The 17,012-nt window shown below is 37.9% G+C and overlaps 1 protein-coding gene across 30 annotated transcripts in view; it reads right to left on the minus strand.

Annotated features, from left to right (window-relative positions):
- FARS2 (phenylalanyl-tRNA synthetase 2, mitochondrial) overlaps positions 1–17,012 on the minus strand; it is a 538,971-nt gene that overhangs the window by 328,795 nt on the left and 193,164 nt on the right. For all 30 annotated transcript variants that reach the window (XR_006202464.1, XR_006202465.1, XR_006202466.1 and 27 more), the window contains one exon: positions 3,484–3,615. Coding sequence is in view for 24 of the 30 variants with exons in the window: in XM_042938006.1 (XP_042793940.1) it covers positions 3,484–3,615 (132 nt within the window). In the remaining 6 variants the exon portion in view is untranslated. The remainder of the gene's footprint in view (positions 1–3,483; positions 3,616–17,012) is intronic.

Raw genomic sequence — 17,012 nt, forward strand, 5'->3', positions numbered from 1 at the left:
ATTTACAAGGTTTTCCCAAAAGATCACACTTTTAAATTTTAACAAAGAGGTAAAGAAAGAGATTTCATCTTTTAAATGTTATATTCCACCATAGAGCTTTTTCCATTACAATCTTCTAAATTTCAAGGGGCTCAAATAAATGGTAAATTCCTTTCTGGTACAATCACAGCCTACAGTCACCCTGGTGATGATTTTAGATGTTTGTGCTCCATATATTACTTGAAAAGACATTAGCAACCTGAGTCAGCCCAATGGGAAGTGAGGGTGTGGTATTCGGGGACATGACTCAGTACTGTCCTCAAAACATCTCCTGAAGGAAAAACCAATAAAATCATCATAATAACTGTCATCACCCACATCATGATTAGTAAATCTAAGAAATCTGAAAGCAATGGCAAAAACATTATAAATTAAAGAAGAAATAAAGTAAAATTCTATAAGCTATGTGGAAGACCCTTATCTTACTCCAGGGGAAAAAAATCCACATATATGCCATAGTCAACTTAAATGTGTAATAGCGTTTTCACAGACTGTTCATATTAGCAATCTAATTCCCCGCTTTTAATTAAATGCACTCTATCATAGGAGACAACATACATGATGGCCTAGCCCTTCTTTAGGGGTAACAAATAACTACCAGCCAAAGAGAGCTCTGTTTGCTGTTGTTTGTTTCATTTGGTTTCTGTTTTTCATTCTAGGTGAGACAGAATAATTTATTTGCAATGGATTTCTAGCCACTTCATAATCATGCAATTTACTATCTGGATAGTGCAGCATGGTACCTTCCTCAGGCTCTGTCAATGGGGATCATATCAGCATCTACATGAGAGCCTTGTTATCAAGGCTAAATGAAAGAAAGGCTCAGAAGCATTGGTGAGATGAGGTGAGATCCTGGCCCACAGGAAGGGCTTAAGTGTGGCTGCTAATTTCACCATCTAGTTCCGGCTTCTTTGGTGTCCAGTTACTTTAGCACTTACCTGTGCCGCTATGAGACCCTTAAAGAAGAAGATCTACAGCCACATGTTAGTGTTTCTTGGAAGCTCTATTTAAAAGGCAGGGGAGTGGAAGGGAGGGAAGGAAATGTAGGAGAGAAGATGGAAGGAACGGCAAAATGGAACTAGAGGGCTGGAGCATGCACAGTCAGCCTTTCTCTAGACCACGGAGCTCAGCAGACAGAAAATTAGCTGTTCTTACAAATAAAGCCTGCGGTTGATGATTGCCAGGCACACAGTTTAAAGATTTTAACTACAGATGTCAAAACACATCCCAGTCTGAGAACACAGAGCAGAACTTTGTCACAATAACTTAAAGTTCAAATAGCACAGCCTACACAGAATTTCTTTTACAAAATCATCTCTTCTTTCTTTTCAGTAGTCTCCCTCGCAAGATATTTCATTTAAAATTTATCTGCACAATTTCCCACCAACTAAAACCACATCTTACCACAACTGTGAACCTCTCAAATATATTTGCATCTCATACGTTCTGTTTTGTTGTTTTTTTTTTTTTTCTTTTCTTTCACTTTGCCACTTCCCTCAAGAACACTTGACATGGCTGATCTAATTGTGGAACAGCAGTCCCATTAATGTGCAATAATGACTTGGAAACCTGTTTCAGATAACTGTATTTGGCCAATTACTGTGTGAATAAACCTCATAAAAACCCATCAAGGACACTGGAAAAGATACAAGGAAGCACTATTCCCAGCAACAACTGACATGTTAAGCTGACCATCCCCTGACCGGCTTTCTCAGTCCTGGCCCTTGATAACACATGTTTCTGGGATGAAGCCTGGGATTCCTTCAAATCTTCTAAGAAAAAAAATAAAAACATCCCAGAAGTATTTGAAGTTAGTTCCTACTCAAGAAGAGATTAAATCTTACATATTTGCTTCCAATTTTTTGTGTTTTCTACTAAGATGGATATATACGTATCAGGCTGATTTTCCGGTGTCTCTTACTATTGGTTAATTGTCTTTTTCCCTCTAAAATCCCTCAGACTAGAATCATGGATACTGAAGTGACTAAGATCAAAGAGGTAATCTAATTCCAATTAATGAGAAATCATTTCTGTGATGTACAGGACAGCCTCTGTTCAAATATTTCCTTTTTAAGGGGGCTCTGTTGATAAATGGCTCTAACCATTTGAAAAACAATTTAAAAACAAAATCAGCAATTAATTTTAGTCAGCGTGCCAGACCCAGTGCTAATAAGCACGTTACATACATCACCTTGATGAATGCTCATAATGAAACTTTGAGCAAGGTATCATTGTGCCCATTTTAATTATGAGAAAACTAAGACTCACAGGGGTTTAAGCAACTTGCCTGAAGACACACAGCTGTCAACTGACAGAAAACCTAAGACAGACAGACACCCAGGCCCAAGCCTCACAACTTTTATACACAGCCCTTAACATCCGACCTCTCTGTCCTTCTCTAGGTCAGCTCTTCAAATTATTGAAAACTATCCAAGAAGCATTTGGCAATGTTCTGGGCTTTCCCCCAAGCCTTCCTTGGCAGAAAGGAGAGGAATCTGTGAGCTGAGTCCAGGCCCCTGCAGACAAAGGTTACCTGGGAGTAAGAAGGGAAGGCTAGGCCTCCAGTCTCCCAAGCTGGATTACCACAAATCTTGCACTTGACTGCCACCTCATCTCTTCTGTCTCACACCATCCTTATTCTCTAACCCCATGACCTTACCTGTGGTCTCTCTACATTTCTTAGCCACCAAGAGGGCCTGCTCTTCTCCATTCTGCTGCCCGAGGCCCTGTGACCAAACCTGAACCAGAGCCACTGCCCTCCAAGGCCACAGAGTAAATGCCCTACTACGGGAAGGGGAGAGGGGCAGAATGCAATCTTCATCAGTTCCCCTCCACTTAACTGCTTACACAGAGTTCCTGCTCAAATGCCCAATCCCACCGACTTCTCATGGAGGATTTATACTCTGAAAAAATATTTTTTAATTACGTTCATATAGTGATTTAAAAAAAAAAAACAGCTCTGAAATTAAGTTTAAAAATAATCATTTTTATTAAGCAATGGTCCTGCAGAGAAGAGCTGTATCCACAGATATAACTTACTTATAAATGAAATAAGAACAAAAAAGTATTATATATTGGCCTTGTTCTTAAAGAGTTTGGAAGACAAACTGGACTCATGTGGTATGCATCAAATGCTTAGAGGCAACTGCAAAGCAACATATCAACAAATACGAAATTATGAAGTACAAATCCAATACTTAAGTGCTAACAAGGAAGATCTCCAGAAACAAAAAGTCTGTGCAAAATATGAGAAATGAAGTTCTTCCAGAGTTAAGTATGGAGAGTTAAGGGACAAGTACGTGGGCAACAGGAGGAGACAGAGATTGTGAGGCTACCCCTACAGGGGCATATAAATGCATATGAAAATAAGTATGCAAATGAAGTGAAAGGAGAGAGAGTCTTTTTCAAGAGAGCCTACAAATAAAATGTTGGATTCTTTTCTACCTGAATTTACTAGTTGCTGTTCCATCACCCCACAGCCAAGAACTTCTAGCCATTCTCCGTGGAAGTTGATCTCCATCTCGAAGGAAGGATGAGTAAAAGGGAAGTAGCAGTCTACCCACCTAATGTCCAGTCCTGCAAAGATGCCAAATAAAAACAGATAGTGTTAAAAGGCAGTCTATCCTTCCTTATGATCAAGACTGCCCTTCAGCTAATGACAACAATTACTACATTCTGAGTAAAATAAATAGGAAACAAACTCATTTGCAGCATGTTAGGGGGAGACAATAAATCTTAAAACTTGTGAAAAACTGGGCATGTCTTTTCCAATATTAAAAACACTTTGTGCAGTTCCAGGACCCTCTAAAACCAAATCAATCACTTGTCAAATCCCTGCAAACACCTGGCAGAGGGAAAAAAATTAGGTCAAGATCAGGGGAAAGCAGGTAATTCGTCTAGTTCTATAAGTGAAAATGATATCTTTTCAGAGGTAAAGAAAAAAAAAAACGTTTTACTATATATCCTGAAAACTTACTTATCAACAGTATGACCAATTTTGGATAAACTAATCAACTTTCACTTCCATAAGTATATATATTAATTTTTTAAATTAAGTTTATAAGAACTAATAAAAAGTTAAATAAGATCTCTCAGCTAAATTTAAGCAAAACATCTAGAAAGTCAAAACATTTATTTCTACAGAGGAGTACAAATATTCATACATCTAAACAAACAAGTACAGGCTAAATGCCAGAATAAATTTTTCAATAAGCAATCATGAACATGGCACTCATAAACAATGACATTATTAATTAACAAAAGAAAAGACTAATGAATTAAAAACAAACCCTGCAAAGAGCAGAAGCCACTACACCAGAAAAACCAGATGAGAAGGTCATCTGGTAGCTAAATGGCCGCCATGAGGAAAACAGAAAAGTGGGCATCAGGCAAATCATCTATGGTCTCCTGCCTAGGCTCCCTTCCCTTCGTGTAATGATCTTTCTCTTCTCTAAGCAACGTTTCTGATTCCATTTCTCCACAGTAACATGACCTCCTGTGAACTGAAAACACTGTCTTTTCTCACTCAAGACTATCTGTATTTTAAACCTTGTGGAAATCAGAATGTGAAATGAATAAAAGTAATAACAAAAACTGCTTCCATTTATTGAGGACTTACTATGCCTCTGTCATCCCACCTCACATGTAGAAAACATGTGAGGAAAACACATGTGAGGAAAACACATGTGAGGAAAACAAACTATCAGAAAGGTCAAGTGTCTGCCCAAAGGCACACAGCTAGCAGATGACTAGGCCAAATCTAGGCCTTCCCAACTCCAAAACTCCCGCTCTTGACAATTAAAATATAATTCCCTGCCCATCAATAAAAGATATTTCAAGAATCAAAAAGCAGATGGGAACAGAATTATGAAACATGGGGACCTTCCCTATACCCCAGACAACAAAGGGCAAAGTAGGCTTTTCTTTTATGTTTTGTTTTAGTTGCCTTTATTTTCCTATCTACCTGATGTCTACGGCAAGTGACAAATGATTTCTGTTACACCAGTAACACAATAATCCTCGCTCTTGCTATACACATAGTATAATAGATAAATGTTACACTGCCCATATATATAGTGCACAATTTGACATATGTTGACAATGTCTACATCTATGAAACTGTCACCACGATCAATATAATGAACATGTGCATCACCCCCAAAAGTTTCCTAGTGCCCTTTTGTAATCCTACCCCTCTGCCTGTTGCCCCTTACCTCTTGTCTTCACCCCACATGTCCCCAGGCAACTGAAGATCTCCTTTCTGTCCCTACAAAATAGTTTGCCTTTCCTAGAATTTTATAACAATGGAATCATATGTCGTGTACTTTTTTTTTTCATATGGCTTCTTGCACTCAGAAGAATGATTTTAAGATTCACCCATGTTGTACCTATCAACAGTTCCTTCCTTCTTATCACTGAGTAGATTTCACCAACAGTTTTTCTAACCAGGAAAAAAAGCTGGTCCTGTTGCAGGCCACTGGAGAAGTGTCCTCAGGTCCCCTGAGTAGTTCAGACTTCTCTGGATGGAAGCTCCTACATGCAGAGCAGGTGTTTATTCGCCACTATGTTCTCAGAAGAAGGTATCGGTATACCTGTGTGTTTGTCCAGCTTTGGGACCAACAATCCCCTACCACACTTTTACTGAAAAGCTGCAGACTCAGTCCCACTGGCAAACAGAGACGTGTGAAGCACTGGGATATATAACCGAGAGCAGACAGACGAGCAGAGAAACAATTTTTATCATTCTTTTTTTGTAACTCCTGACAGATAAGCACAAATCACCTAGTGAAAACAACTTAGAAAAACAAATTTTGTTTACATGGCTTGAATCAAATTTTACCAAAAGCAAGATGAGTACTCAGGGTTAACATGATTCTACCATTACACAGTTAAACATCACCTGGAGCAAAGTTAGGTGAGGTCTACACAAATTAATTTTTCTTGTGTGTCCTTACTTTATTCCTTTGGACAAGCTAAATGCATAGAATTTAGTTTATACATCTTTATAGCTCACACCTATAAAACCTTACATTCCCCACCCCCAGTCAGAGAGAAAGAATATATAAGACATTACTGAGCCCTGAAAACAATCACAAATGTTGATTCAAGTAATTCTACTATCAATTTTTACGAAGCCCAGACTAAATCCCTACTGCATAATGTCTATGGGAAGCTCAGCCTGCATAGACAGGACTCTACACACACCCTCTGAGCTGTTGGTATGAGTGGTGTCAACAGAGCACAAAGACTGAACTGAAAAGTGATGTAAGGATCTCACCCCTTGTCTAGGAACCTGCTGTTACTGAAGGGCTTTGGCCACTTCTAGAAGTAAAAAAAATTACAACTGTGGATTGAAATTTTTTTAGTGTTGAATAAATTCTTAAGATAAAATGTCCACATGTTGGTTGTATCAACCCTTGCTCTTTTTTTGTTGATGACTTCAGTCACCCTGGCTCTGGGTTTCTTCTTGCTCAGTCATCCTACAGGTGTCCGTCAGGAGCAACCACGGTAATCGCTCCACTCTGAAAACCACACTTGGCAAAGCAGAAAAGGCAGGGAAGCTGGCCAAAGTTCTTCAGAATACATGAAGATGATTAATATTAATAATTTGTGGAGCAGAATCCATTGATAACAGTATCACAGAAACTAAGAAAACATAGATTGGCAAAAGTTATGTCCAATGGACCTAGAGCATTTTTAATCCTTTTCAACTCCTCAGATCCTGTTAAAAGTTTCCTTTCTGAATCTATATGATCATGCAAAGAATGCCAAATCCATAAACCATTCACCCCCTTTGTTCCATTACTTTAAAGACTTCAGTTTAAATTCTACTTCTTTCACATCAACAGGCAAAAGCCAAAATCTATGAAACCCCAGTTTTGAGAAACCTGCATCTCTGCTTCAAACAAAAATGGTCCTTATTTGAAAGTAAATTCTATTATTTAATGTGTAATTTTTGCCAAAACACCATATTCTTTTATCTATATATATATATATCTATATCTATATCTATATATAGATATAGATATATATATACATATATTTTTTTTAAACGTTTATTTCTAAAGGGGGAGCAGAGAGAGAGGGAGACAGAAGATCCAAAGCAGGCTCTGCGCTGGCAGCACAAAGCCCAATGTGGGGCTCAAATTTCACAAACTGTGAGATCATAACCCGAGCCAAAGTCGGAAGCTTAACTGACTGAGTCACCCAGGCGCTCCCTTTTATATATTCTAACAATTTAAATCCCAATTATATTGACACATTAACAGTACTTTTTTGTTTTTCAACCACTCATAGTGGAATCATTTAAAAATACACCTTCTTCTGGTTTTCTCCCCATAACCTCAAAATTATAGCAAGGTTGGGGTGCCTACATGGCTCAGTCAAGCATCCAACTTGTAGTTTTGGTTCAGGTCATGATCTCGCAATTCATGAGTTTGAGCCCCACATCAGACTCTGCACTAGGGATTCTCTCCCTTTCCCTCTCTTTCTCTCTGCCTGTCCCACACACTATCCTTCTCAAAATAAATAAACATTTTAAAAAAAAGAAAAAATTATAGTCAGGATTATAATATCGGGTTGAAAAAGCATCTCGAAATACAGCTTATATTAAAAGATGTGGCAGTGAATAACAGGCTAAAAACTTACAGAGTATGGCTTATTTCACATGCCCAAGTATCAGGAGTCAGAAAAAAAATCCACGAAAACCTATATATTTTGTGTTACATATTAATGGAGAAAAACGTTTTGTAAACATGTCCAAATCATATGGATTAATTATGCATTAGACCAATCTCTTCTTGGGATGACAGAAGAAATTATGCACACATGTATTATATATCTAATGGAAAATAATTGCAAACATTTTTCTTACCTTTTTTTTTTTTTTTTTTTTTTTTGTTAGTTTGTTTTTTGTTTTGCTTAGTTGGTTGGTTGCTTGGTTTGGACCACAATTCACTAAACCATATTTAGAAATGAAGCTCAGAGCTTTTTAAAAATTGCCTTAGAACTCTGTGAGACTAGAGCAACTGTCAAAAATTACATACCATACTTTTGAGCTGAGAGTCAAATAAAAGAAAGAATACCTTAGAATAAACAAAATATGATTTGAGTCTCAGATTTCTACCTATTTCTGTGAAACAGTGGGCAGGTTAATTAATCTCTCTGAGCCCCAGATGCCTCTTCTCCCCACTGTGTGTAACGACATCTATTTCAAGAGTGGTCATGAGTAAAGAACTTATATGTAGGAGCCCAGGTTTTCTCAAAGACAGAGAGATCCCTTTTGGAGTTCTGGGCACTCACTCTGCCTTTTCTCCTAAATGAGGATGCCGGCTTTGTTCAAGAATGAAGACAGCCCAAAGTCTAAAAGCATCCCCTCAAATGGGACCGCAGAAATGATTAGTGAAAATTCCTTCGGCATAGTGACGTGAGCCCAAATGCATGTAGCTAGAAATCTAATTCTCCCAACTCTGGTGAGATATGACCTGCCCCTACCTGCCACGGGGAACCAGGGACATGGAAAGGCAGCACTGCATGTCATCTGCTCTGTGTACCAGCTTCACGACTGCTGGACCCTTGGAAAACCGATCGGGGATACAATGAAGGGGGCCAGTGTGAGGGTCTCCTCCCACCAAGCCCTGTCTCCTATGCAGTGTTGCAATGCCTAACCACGGTGACCTGTTGTAAATATTAAATAGGTGTCATTCCACCTCACCCCCCAACCCACCTTCACCACAGATCTCCTACAAAATGTTTAATTGCCCTGACTTATTGGCTCACTGAGGGATTCTTCCTCTGTTTCTCATCCATACCCTGTATATTTAAAGATGAGACTTTGCTATCAGAACCACCTCCCAGAGGTGTGAGAATCTAGATTTTAAAACGTTGATGGCCCAAACTAGAGCATGTACCAGTGATTTTATATATCCTACCATGGCTACCCTCCACTGAAGCAGATAATTGTTTAAATTGACTATACAAATATGCAATTAATAACTGCTACTGGGCATTAATTTTTCAACAGGTTTTCCCTCGGCTGGTAGCAGGGAAACAGAATGCAGTGCTCTGATACCAGGGTGGCTATTCACACTTTCTGCACAGCATATAGCAGGCATCAGGAAGGAAAGTGAGGTAGGCAGAAAAAGGGTGAAAGGCTAAAAATAAATTCTTAGAAAAACTATGATCATCTTAGATGATTACCATCTAACTAGGGAAATTATCTGGATGCCATGTCAAAGGTACCTGACAATTCCATCTTTTTCTGTTTCCATTTAATTGAATTAAAGACCCACAGCTCTTTAAACTGAATATACAGCAAGTGGCATACAGGCATTTTTCCAGGTTTCTCAATATTGCTCTACTCTAATAGCTTTCTTTAAAAAGTCATTTTAATAGGTAATATGTTCACAGGGTTCAAAATCAATATACTGTAAGAGGATATATTTTACTATGTAACAAAGCATCAGTGACATCACAAGGAACAAAAGTTTTGTAATTATCTGAGGTGACTGATGTTGGCTAATTTATTGTGGTAATCACTTCACAATATGTACACACATCAAGTCATTATGTTGTATACCTTATACTAATACAACACTGTATATCAATTATATGTCAATAAACCTGGGGAAAAATATGTCATCAGTTAAAGTCTCACTGCATCCTTGTCCCTGTCCTATCCCCTCCTCCTGAATCCTTATGGGTGAACTACTAGGGTTTCCTTTTCATCACCAGATGTAAGCAAATATGGACATGTACCTCTATTTTCCTTCCTTTTTTATATAAAAGACAGCATTCTTGCACATTATTCTACACCATGCTTTTATCACTTAATGATATGTTCTGGAGGCACCAACCTCCTCATTCCTTTCCCTGCTCCTTCACAGTGTTCCAGCAAGTAGCTACGCTACATTTATGTAAGAAGACCCCTATACTTGAACTATATCCATTATTCTGCTATGAACAATAGTGCTACACCAACCTACTCTGTTGGACAAAGAGTAAATGGTTTTATAGTTTTAATATTTCCCTCTACAAGAGTTGTAACAATTTTGCACTCCCATCAGCTCAATACTTTTCAAGGGCACCAAGGCCACACAACTAATTAGTACAAGAGTCAAACTGGAACTCCTATCCAGGCTGAACATTCAGGGTATCTGCTGGGTGTACTGAGACAAGACCACCCAGGTTGACCCCCCTGAGCACCTCTAATGTAGCCAGTGCAGAAGCTGGACACCATGGACAAGATTCCCAGGTTCCTACTGAGTTCCTTGCCCTTGTTGTCTATTTGCATATCCTGTCTCACCCTAGCAAAGGAAAAGAGTATGCTCTGGACCAAATAACCACATGGCTGGCAGTAATGAGGAAGAGGAAGCACAGGTAAGGCTTGAAGCATCCATGTGGGAATATGAAATTGATTCCATTTCCAAAACCCATCCCACAAGCAGAACAAAGTCATTCACAACTTACCATTAATTCCCCACCTAGGACCTTACAAACCTGGCAATGCCATCAATGTGACTCTTTAGCACGTCATATATATCCTATTATGTCCACACAGCCACATACTCTTGAATCCAGCACTGCAGACAGCTAAGAGGAATAAAATCATTCCAACTACAAAGTTAACATTAAAGACTACCTTTTCCCTCTTGGAGAGGGAAAGAGGATAATAAAATACTCTCGTGTGGAACCTCCATAGCACATAGCAGAAGCTATCAGCACTATTTCAGCCACAATGATGCCCTCTACTAAGACGTATACAAAGTAATAGGGGGAAAAGAAAAGGTTAGCATTTTCTACCACCAACGGTGATAGTGTAACTGATCACATATCTATTATCACAGTCTTCTGTTTATCACACAGTCTTCTACCTGGTGGAAAGACTGGGGTGGTAAGTGTTGTTTCAGGCTCTTGCCATAAACTGCTATACACAGGAATCCTTTGATTAGGGCTTGGATCTTAAAATGATACTATCATCTCTCTACCTCACAATGGGGTGAGAAATGGAGTACAGCACAAATTAATGGCACCTCATTCCAAACCTGGCCATGAGGTCAGAGTCACTAGGATAACTGACTGCTCTTGGGCTATGTAGGGAGCAAAGGAGACAGTGTAACAACAACCTCGCCTGGGGTGGGCCACAGCAACAGGCTGGTCCTCAATCTTCCTTGCCCACCATTCCCACAGGATGGCACACAAACCTTATAGACAGAAGCCTAACACTCCACCCCAACAAATCTGATCAAAGAAGACGTAGGTAGGCCAGTCATAATGTATGGAAAGAGCAATCATAGATCTAGGATCAAATCCCAGCTCCACCATTTAGCAAGTTCCTTACCCTCTCACTGCCTCAATTTTGTTTAAAATAAGAATACTTACCTCACAGAGTTGTGGTAACAATTCAGTAAGAAAAAGTATGTAAAGAACCTAAATACCAAATGAGTGATTTTTGAATTGAATGTCATTGAAATTCAGACCATAATATAAAATATCTTTCATCTTCTTATAAAAACATGAAAAAAAATTTTCCAAGTTGCATTCTTAAGGTAATCAACATTTGCTACTCATTTAATGTGGCACTGTGCTGAACACTTTGCATGCCCTCTTTAATCTTTGCACTGATATAAACACTGCTCAATGACTCCTACTGTCCACATCTTATAGATGAAGGAACTGTGGTTACGACAGCTTACATATCTTATCTCAGTTTACACAGTAAATGTCAAGATCAGAATTCAAAACCAGGTATCAGACAATAAAGCCCTATGCTGCCCTCCACTGGAACAGATCATGAAAAACTACACTAACTTGGCTTTCCACGCAAAGTGGCTTTATAAGACCAAGATGACATCAGACACATGTGACACATGTTTTTCTAACACATTATGACAGGTATGACAACAAAGAGAAAACCAAAACGGTATAGTCTACATTCAAAGATAAGAGAAATACCTCCACAGGCTAAAAACAGAACAGAAATGGAACACACTGAGAGAGGAGAAAGCACAGTGCTTCTGGGCTCAGGGTCCATACTCAGGAAGAGGTACTAAGAGCTTGCCGTCAGCAGGATGATGTACTACTGGTTCAGGATCTGAGGGAAGCTAAAAGCTTAAAGTCAGTTGCAAGAATGGAATACGCTCCAAGCTCATAAAAGAAGGGTGACAAAAACTCACCAAATCCAGCCTGGGGCAAGAGCTCTAAAGAGCTGTTGCCTGAGAGATCCTAGCCATAGGCCTTGGAGCTTCCATATCCCTTAAATCAGAGCTGGACAGTAAATCGAACAGATCCCTATGAGTCTGTTCTGGATTTCAAGCCTAGACAGCTAGGTGGAACCAACTGCAAAGACACATAGGGGAGAAACAAGCAAAGCAGGAAAGAACAGGAGGGAGGAAAAGAGAGAAAAGGAAAAAAATGAACACAAAAATGCTCCACTGAATATGAACATGTAAACCAAAATTCCAAAGTACATGAATAAATCTAATGCTAAGTAAGCCAGCTAACAAAACCAACCATCAAACAAGAATTCACTCCAGATGAAATTAATTTTCTAAAGCAACCTAAAATCTTATTTTTATTTTTATTTTATTTTTTAATTTTTAAAATTTACATCCAAATTAGTTAGCATATAGTGCAACAATGATTTCAGGAGTAGATTCCTTAGTGCCCCTTACCCATTAGCCCATCCCCCCTCCCACAACCCCTCCAGTAACCCTCAGTTTGTTCTCCATATTTATGAGTCTCTTCTGTTTTGTCCCCCTCCCTGTTTTTCTATTATTTTTGTTTCCCTTCCCTTATGTTCATCTGTTTTGTCTCTTAAAGGCCTCATAGGAGTGAAGTCATATGATTTTTGTCTTTCTCTGACTAATTTCACTTAGCATAATACCCTCCAGGTCTATCCACATAGTTGCAAATGGCAAGGTTTCATTCTTTGTGATTGCTGAGTAATACTCCATGGTATATATATACCACATTTTCTTTATCCATTCATCCATTGATGGACATTTGGGCTCTCTCCATACTTTGGCTATTGTTGATAGTGCTGCTATAAACATGGGGATGCATGTGTCCCTTCGAAACAGCACACCTGTATCCCGTGGATAAATGCCTAGTAGTGCAATTGCTGGGTCGTAGGGTAATTCTATTTTTAGTTCAATTCCTGTGTTGGCCTCTGTGCTGACAGCTCAGAACCTGGAGACTGCTTCGGGTTCTGTGTCTCCTTCTCTCTCTGCCCCTCTCCTGCTCAAGCTCTGTCTCTCTGTCTCTCTCTCAAAAATAAATAAACACTAAAAAAAATTAAAACAAGTGTGTTTCAGATATCCCAAGGAATACAATAAAGCACAATTTACAGATTTGTTCTAAAAAAAATCATAAGGCAATCTTTTTGTAAACCAGATCTAAACAATGCAACTGTAAGATTTTATCTATCTCCCTATCAAATTTTGCTTTGAGAAGCAAAACACCAGTCCTGATTTCAAAGAATTCCTGTCACAAACAGTAAGCAGCAACAGAAAAAAGCCTTAGAAAAACAGATTAAGTGATGAGTGAGGAATAAGAAAAATTTAAAAAAAGAAAGATGAAGACAGTGAGGTGTGAAGGAAAAAATGGAGAAGAAAGTACAGACAGTCCTTGACTAATGATTTTTTGACTTTACGACAGACTGAAAATGACATGCGTTCACTAGACACTGTACTTTGAATTTTGAAGTTCAATCTTTTCCCAGGCTCTGGTGCTACTGGGCAGTGGCAGCAACAAGCCGCAGCTCCCAGTCAGCCATGTGATCACAAGGGTAACAGCCCATACACTTCCAACCACTCTGTACATGTATACCGTTCAGTGTTTCGCCTTCAGTACAGTATTCAACAAATTACATGAGATACTCAAGACTTTTTTTAATCAGATAGGCTTTGTGCTAGCTGATTTTGCCCAACTGTAGGCTAATGTAAGTGTTCTGAACACATTTAAAGTAGGTGAGGCTACGCTATGATGTTTGGCAGGGTAGGTGAATTAAATGCATATTCTACTTAGGATATTTTCAACTAACAATGAGCTTATCAGGATGTAAACCCATCAGTCGTCAAAGAATATATATATCTAAAAGGAGAAGTCAAAGTGTCAAATGAAAAAGAATGATCTCCATGTCTGGACAAGGTGGAATAATGATAAATCAGTTTTACCTTTCCACATGAAAAACTAAAAACAAATAAAAAACAATGCCACATAAGACATTGGACATCAGGTAACCAAGGACACTGATCAGTGAGAGGGGAGCCCTAATACTGTCCTTGGAGAGAAGAACACAGAAAGAGCCCAGAAGACTTCCCAAGCTAAGGAGACAGAGTGGGAATCTGTACAAGTCAGGGTTAAGTAGAATTCATTGAACAGAGTGGACAGAAGAGGGCTGCATAGAGAACTCTAAAGATCTGAAAAAAACCCCACAATTTTAGTATTAAATTGAATACTATCAGTACTTAAATCTACACAAGGCCAGGGAACAAATAACACAAAAACATTAGAGGGAATAATGCTGGGAACTCACAAGTACCAAGAATATTGCCAATTCCCAACAGCCAAGTGGAAAACAATAATCAATGGGTTATCAGTTACAGTACTAAGAAGGGTCTTATGTTGGTTGTGGGAAAAAAACTAACCCAGACCCTGTGTAACAAGATTTAACAGGAAGAACAAAAAGGATTAAGGTATTTGTAAGTAATCTCAGAACAAACTTCAGGAATACTATGAGGAATACAAAAATACTGAAAGCATTACAAGGTAAAATTAACAATGCCTGGCATTTTCTAGAAAATTATTATGCAAAAAAGAAGAAAACAGGAGGAAAAAATAAATAGCAATTCATCAACAAATGACACAGACGATAGAAGTAGCAGAAAAAAAATACTAAAGTATGTATGATAGTATTCAATATATTCAATAAGTTCCAGGAAAGCCTGAAAATGTTAAGTAGAGACAAAGAAAATACAAAAGAAGGCACTCACTGAAACAAATGAATGGGGTGAATAAGAAAGGAACACTGGCTGGAATTCACAGCAGATTAGATATTGCAGAAAAAAATAATTGGTGAACTTGAAGATAAAGCAATGGAAAGTATCCAAAAGGAAACACAGAAGGAGAAAAAAAGGAACAAAATAGAAAGAAAAGTGAAAAGAACACCAATGAATTCTGAAAAAGTTTAAAGTGGCCAAATATAGATGTTATTGGAGTCCACAAAGGAAGAAAGTGATAGAGAAAATATGTGAAGAATAAAATTTACCAACATTTCTCAGAGTGGACGAAAAATATAAACCCATCAATCCCAGCTCAACCAACTCAGGCACAAAAAAATTTAAAGAAAACTACAGCTATGCAAATCATAACCACGTTGCTTAAATCTAATGACAAAGAAAAAATTTCAAAAACAAAGAGAAGACACATTATATATAGAAGAACAAAGGCAAAAGCAAAAATCACAGCAGATCTCTTACAAGAAACACACATGAGAAGAGAGAGAAACAATATTTTTAAAAAACCAAAACAACAAAACTGTCAATCTAGAATCCTTTACTCAATGACAATATCTCAAAAACAAAGACAAGGTAGACACTTTTCAGGCAGACAAAAGCTGAAGGAATTCACTGCTAGCAGATCCAGACTATGAAATATATTAATGACAGTCCTTCAAGCTGAAGGAAAATGATACCAGGTAGAAACTAGAGAAGGAGCAATGCACACTGTAAGTAGTTGGGTTAATATAAGACTTTTTTTTTCTTTTTTTCTTTAAATATCCTTAAAAGCTAATCAACTGTTTAAACAAAAATAACCACAATGTATTTAGCAGTTGATAACACAGATATAAGTAAAATACATTAACAACAATAGCACAAAGTCCAGAAAGGGAGAAATGAAAGTCTACTGTTGCAAGGGTTTTATACTATACATGAGTAGTATAATATCACTTGAAGATAGACTATGCAAACTTAAAGGTATATATTATCAACCATAAAGTAATTGCTAGAATAACACAAAAAGTTATAGCTACTAAGTCAAACAAAACAGATAAAATGAAATAGTAAAAACTCCACAATTAATCCAAAGAAAGCAAAGCTGAAAAAATAAAGAACCAAGAACAAATGTGACAAATAGAAAACAAATAGCAAAATGATCATTTAAACTCAACCACACAGATAATCACATTGATGCAAATAATCTCATTAAAACAACTTGGAGGGGTGCCTGAGTGATTCATTCAGTTAAGTGTCCAACTTCAGCTCAGGGCATGATCTTGCAGTTCATGAGTTCGAACCCCACAACAGGCTCTGTGCTGACAGGTCAAAGCCTGGGGACTGCTTCAGATTCTCCATCTCCCTCTCTCTCTGCCCCTCCTCTGTTTGCACTCTGTCTCTCAAAAATAAATAAATAACATTAAAAATTAAAGAAAAAACAACTTTGAACAAGAAGAACAAAGTTGGAAGGTTAAATTCAAGGCTTGTGATGTAGCTACTATAATGAAAAAAGTGTAACATTGAATCAAGATAGACAATAATAGATGAATGGAACAGAATATAGAATCCAGAAATAGATCCAAACATATACATTCAATTCATTTTAGACAAAGGTAGGAAGGCATGGTTACTTCAACAAATAGTGCTGGATATCCATATGCAAAAAATATATAATCCATAGATCATACCATATGTAAAATTTTTCAAAATAATGACAAGCCTAAAAATAAAACTAGAAAGTATAAAACTTCTAGAAGAAAACAGAGTAGAAAAATCTTTATGACCTTGGGTTAGTTAAGATTTCTCAGAAACTACATGAAAAACATATTCCATAAAAGAAAAAAAATAATTAAATTTCATCAAAATTAAGAACCTCTGCTCTTTGAGGGTCACTGTTAAAAGAATGAAAAGACAAGCACAGAATGGGAGGTGGGGGCGGGTATCTTCAAATCACATATCTGATAAAAGACTTGTCTG

The sequence above is a fragment of the Panthera leo genome, chromosome B2 (genome assembly GCF_018350215.1).
Source record: "Panthera leo isolate Ple1 chromosome B2, P.leo_Ple1_pat1.1, whole genome shotgun sequence".
Lineage (NCBI taxonomy): Eukaryota > Metazoa > Chordata > Mammalia > Carnivora > Felidae > Panthera > Panthera leo.